The sequence below is a fragment of the Onychostruthus taczanowskii genome, unplaced genomic scaffold (genome assembly GCF_017590055.1).
Source record: "Onychostruthus taczanowskii isolate IOZ18803 unplaced genomic scaffold, ASM1759005v1 scaffold577, whole genome shotgun sequence".
In the NCBI taxonomy this organism is placed as follows: domain Eukaryota; kingdom Metazoa; phylum Chordata; class Aves; order Passeriformes; family Passeridae; genus Onychostruthus; species Onychostruthus taczanowskii.
The window spans coordinates 1-4346 of NW_024503424.1; the positions used below are offsets into that span (position 1 = coordinate 1).

General features: G+C 51.3%; 1 protein-coding gene across 1 annotated transcript in view; it reads right to left on the reverse strand.

Annotated features, from left to right (window-relative positions):
* Positions 1-420: 420 nt before the first annotated feature.
* Positions 421-4346, reverse strand: part of SMAD4 (SMAD family member 4) — a gene marked incomplete at its 5' end in the record, with an annotated part of 11134 nt that continues 7208 nt past the window's right edge. Inside the window, 2 exons of the mRNA XM_041417947.1 lie at positions 421-692; positions 2626-2676. Of these exons, the coding sequence (XP_041273881.1) occupies positions 436-692; positions 2626-2676 (308 nt within the window). The remainder of the gene's footprint in view (positions 693-2625; positions 2677-4346) is intronic.

The window sequence follows — 4346 nt, forward strand, 5'->3', positions numbered from 1 at the left end:
GAGTGCTCTGTGTGTCACACACTCACTCAGCAACATCCACAAAGCCACGTTTTACTCCTTTGTTTGGCCATCTAAGGCTTTGATTGTCACAGTGTGACATTCCTGGAGAGAAGGCATCATTTTCTTCCATCTCCTTTCCAAGAGGAGGAGAAAAAACCGGCAGCATTGCTTCAGTTCTGCGTGCTTCCACTTCAAAGGCCAGCACAGGCACAGTGGGATGGAATGAGAGCCCACCAGCTCTGTGCCAGCCTTCCCCTGCTCCTGTGGCAAATCTGTGTGCTGCAGCCCTTCCCACATCACCCTGAGGGGCTGTGGAGAGCTAATACCTGAGCTGCACACACAAGGGCAGGAGTTACAACCTCACTGCCGAGGCACAGCGACTGCTACAGCAGAGCTCAGCCCTGAACCACCTCAGGAGAGCACAGCCAGGGTAATTCAGACAGACCCATGCACACTTCCCAAGGGGACACACACTGAGCACTGCCAAACTCCAGAGGGACCCGGGTACCTTGCTCTCTCGATGGCTTCTGTTCTGTGCACGTTGGACAGCTGGCCCAGGCAGAAGCGGTCCCCTCCGGAGGGATCCACGTACCCATCCACGGTGACAATGGGGCAGCTCGAGGGCACCTTGAACGTCTCCCCGACCTGCACGTCCATCTCAAAGTAGGCGATGGAACACCAGTACTCTGGAGCTGAACAACAGACACAGTTAGCTGCCTGAAAGGCACCAGGGAAACCACTCCAGACCATCCACTCTGCAGCTGCCTTCGTCAGGCACAGGAGAGGCACACTCACACCTGGACAAAGGCAGGTCTGCTAGCCCACAGAAACACCACCTGCCACAGCAAACATGGCTTGTCTTTACTGCAGCACACACCAGGGCCTGAGGTAGTTGTACTTCAGCTCTCACAAGTCTGTGTGTAGTTTAGCATTCCAGGCAGGCCTGGTAAGCCATCTGCATCCCCACAGCCCGGCCTTGCACACAGGAGGAACACGTGTGCCCATGCATGGCTGGGCTGCACAGACCAGCTCTGGCTGCAGACACCGGGGTCATCCCTTCCCTCTGCACCTGCCCTCGCCTCGGAAGGGATCACCAGTGTTGATGATTCCTCTCCGTGTGTGGAGACACGAGGCTTGACTCCTTTTCAGAAGGCTGATTTATTATGTTAGATATTATATTAAAATGCTACATTAAGACTATACTAAAAGAACAGAGAGATCAGAAGGCTACAACAAGAACAGAATAGAATAACAAAAATCCTGTGACTGCTCACAGCCTTGGCACAGGTGGCTGTGATTGGTCATCAATGGAAAACAATCCACATGGACCAATCACAGATGCACCTGTTGCATTCCACAGCAGCAGATAGTAATTGTTTACATTTCTCTCCTGAGGCTCCTCAGCTTCTCAGGAGAGGAAAAATCCCAGCAAAGGATTTTCATAATATCATGGCTACACACCAGCTCCCCTGGAGCTGGGAAGCAGGACGTGGGGGAAGAACATCAAAGATCTCACACTGATCAGGGACAGGACAGAACACGGGGGCACAAACTGAGGGAGCAGAACAAAGTGGCATGCTCTGAAAGCAAAGAGCTGCCTTCTAACCCTTCCATGCATTTGGAAAAGAAAAACTGGCCAGAAAGGAAGGATGGCTGCTGCAGCAATCTGCCTTGTGAGGAAAGGAGACTCCCTGGCACTGCCCTGAATCCCAAACAGCCCAGCAGGCAGTGGAGGATGGCCAAGCACACACGAGTGTCAGTGTGAGTCACTGCTGTGCCACCTGGAGCTGTGCCTGTCACACTCCTGGCTGCTGTGTGCTGTGGTTTCTGTGTCTGGACACCCCAAAGATGCCATAAGCTCCAGTCACAGATGGGAATGACTGCAGGGTCCATTTCCACGAGAGGGAAACACAGCTGGGGAGCACCAACATATCACAGGATCCCAGAATGGCTGTGGTTAGAAGGGACCTTTGGGCTCATCTCATTCCAAACCCTGCCATGGGCACAGGGTGCTCCAGCCTGGACTGGGACACTCCCGGGCTGGGGCAGCCACAGCTGCTCTGGGCACTGAGGACTCAACAGGATGAAATCAATAGTGCAAAAGAGATACCAAACAACGTGAATCACAATTCAGCTGCAGTTAAGCTCACCCAGCAGTTACCAACATGTAATTCCCGGCACTGCTGTAGTATCTGGACAAAAACAAGCTTAATATTTTGGCTTTTCAACTGTGTAGCGCCCCTTCTGCAGGGAGCAGTGCTACTGTTGTTAAACACAAAATATCACTGCAGCAGAGAGAGCTCCTGCAGCGAGAGGGATGCAAGGGAGACTCCCGGGAAGCCTCCAGAAGGCCCAGGGAGGAACAGCAGCCCCAGATGTGGGAGGGACAGCACTCCCTTGCAGGGCTTGGCACAGCCCCAGGCAGCTGGGCACACACACACACACACACACCAGGCTGCTCCCAGGGCTGCACGCCCAGCCCGGGCACTGAACCAGCCCTGCTCACGTCCCTGCGCCCCAGGAGACGCCCCAGTTTACAGCAGGGTCCATGGAAACAAGGCTCCTCTCCTCCTCACAGCAAGCACACCTCTCACAGGACTGCACTTCGTGTCAGGCTGTACTCACCAGGATGGTTTGATATAGGAGGCTGGAATGCGAGTTCATTGTGAACTGGCCCTTGAAAAGAAAACAAGCAGTTTGTTTCACACGAGCGAAAACAAGGTTTTCTCCCCCAAACTGCTTTCCTGTGAAACCACCCCCCCACTAGCTTCATCCAGCACAAGCTGCCCAGCATGCTGTGGGCTTGATGGTGAAAAACAACCACTCAAGACAGAGAAAAAGCCCCAGATAACACATTTTCTAAAGAAAAATAAAGGGCACACAGTCGTGCAGTCAGATTATTCTGTGCCCTCTAGGAACCGCGTCCTGGAGGCGGCAGAACAGGCAGGGAAGACTCAAACACAGTACTGCAGGCAACAGCAGCTTTTGCAACAAGATGTCAGGGCAGGCACGGCCCGGGGAGGTGCTAAAACATGGGACAAGTGAGAAACGGCAGCAGCCAAGGAAAGCTCAGTGTGGCATCACCAGCCAGGCACAAACACCAATTCTGGAGAGACACAGGCGCTGAAATACATTTATAGCCTATCCACAGCACCACTAGTGCCTCTCACAGCCTGCTGTCCCTGAGAAATAACGTGATGAATGAAGAGGGATCCTCACAGAATGAAGGAATTAATCTGAATAACTGTGTCTAAACCACGGCTTTATAGGCAGACACAGGCTGAAAAGACTTTCTAAGGTTAATTTACAGTATGTTCTCCCCTCCACTAACAACACCTGCTGCATACAGATGATCTATACTAGAATATGTGTTCTATCTTCTAATACAGAATATAGATTATATATTCTAATATTAGGGAACATTCTGACAAAAACTGTACTAGAAAATAAAGAACTGTTCAAGCTTTTTGCTACAAAATTTAGAAATCTTTAATTTGTGTGGGAGTTTATTTATCTACTAAAGCCCTACAATGCATTTCCTGTGCTAGACCCCTACAACAGAAGCTTGACCATTTTTTTCCCCATCCCATCTCCTGTGTCCTAAAATAATAGCTTTTTGTCCTATTTCCTATGTGAAGAATATTTTCAAATCTGTGCGCCAGTGTACTCATGAACTGACAATACTTTACTGTGCAAGGTTTCACTAAGTTCTTTAAAGCTGGCAGTCTTTAAAGTGTGCATGGACACATCTTCCAAAGCTTAGCATGACTTCAAAACCACTACAAAAACAGAAACAGGCAAGAATTTCCAAGTTTTGAAAGAAAAAGCCACACAGTGAATCAGCTTCCTTTTGTGCTCGTTGCGGGGCTGCCAAGCTTTGCAGGAGAGGCTGAGCTGGGCAGCACAGCTGGGTTATTTTGGTGTAACACAGTAATTTCATGTGCCACACGGAGGTTTCCCAGCGGGAACAGCCCCTGGGGCTGGCTCCCAGCTGGCAGCACACAGGCAGAATGAGGGGGCTGTAAGGGGAAAGAAAAAGCCACACAGTGAATCAGCTTCCTTTTGTGCTCGTTGCGGGGCTGCCAAGCTTTGCAGGAGAGGCTGAGCTGGGCAGCACAGCTGGGTTATTTTGGTGTAACACAGTAATTTCATGTGCCACACGGAGGTTTCCCAGCGGGAACAGCCCCTGGGGCTGGCTCCCAGCTGGCAGCACACAGGCAGAATGAGGGGGCTGTAAGGGGTGAACAGGCAGAATGAGGGGTGAGGGGTGAACAGGCAGAATGAATGAGGGGGCTGTAAGGGGTGAACAGGCAGAATGAGGGGTGAACAGGCAGAATGAGGGGTGA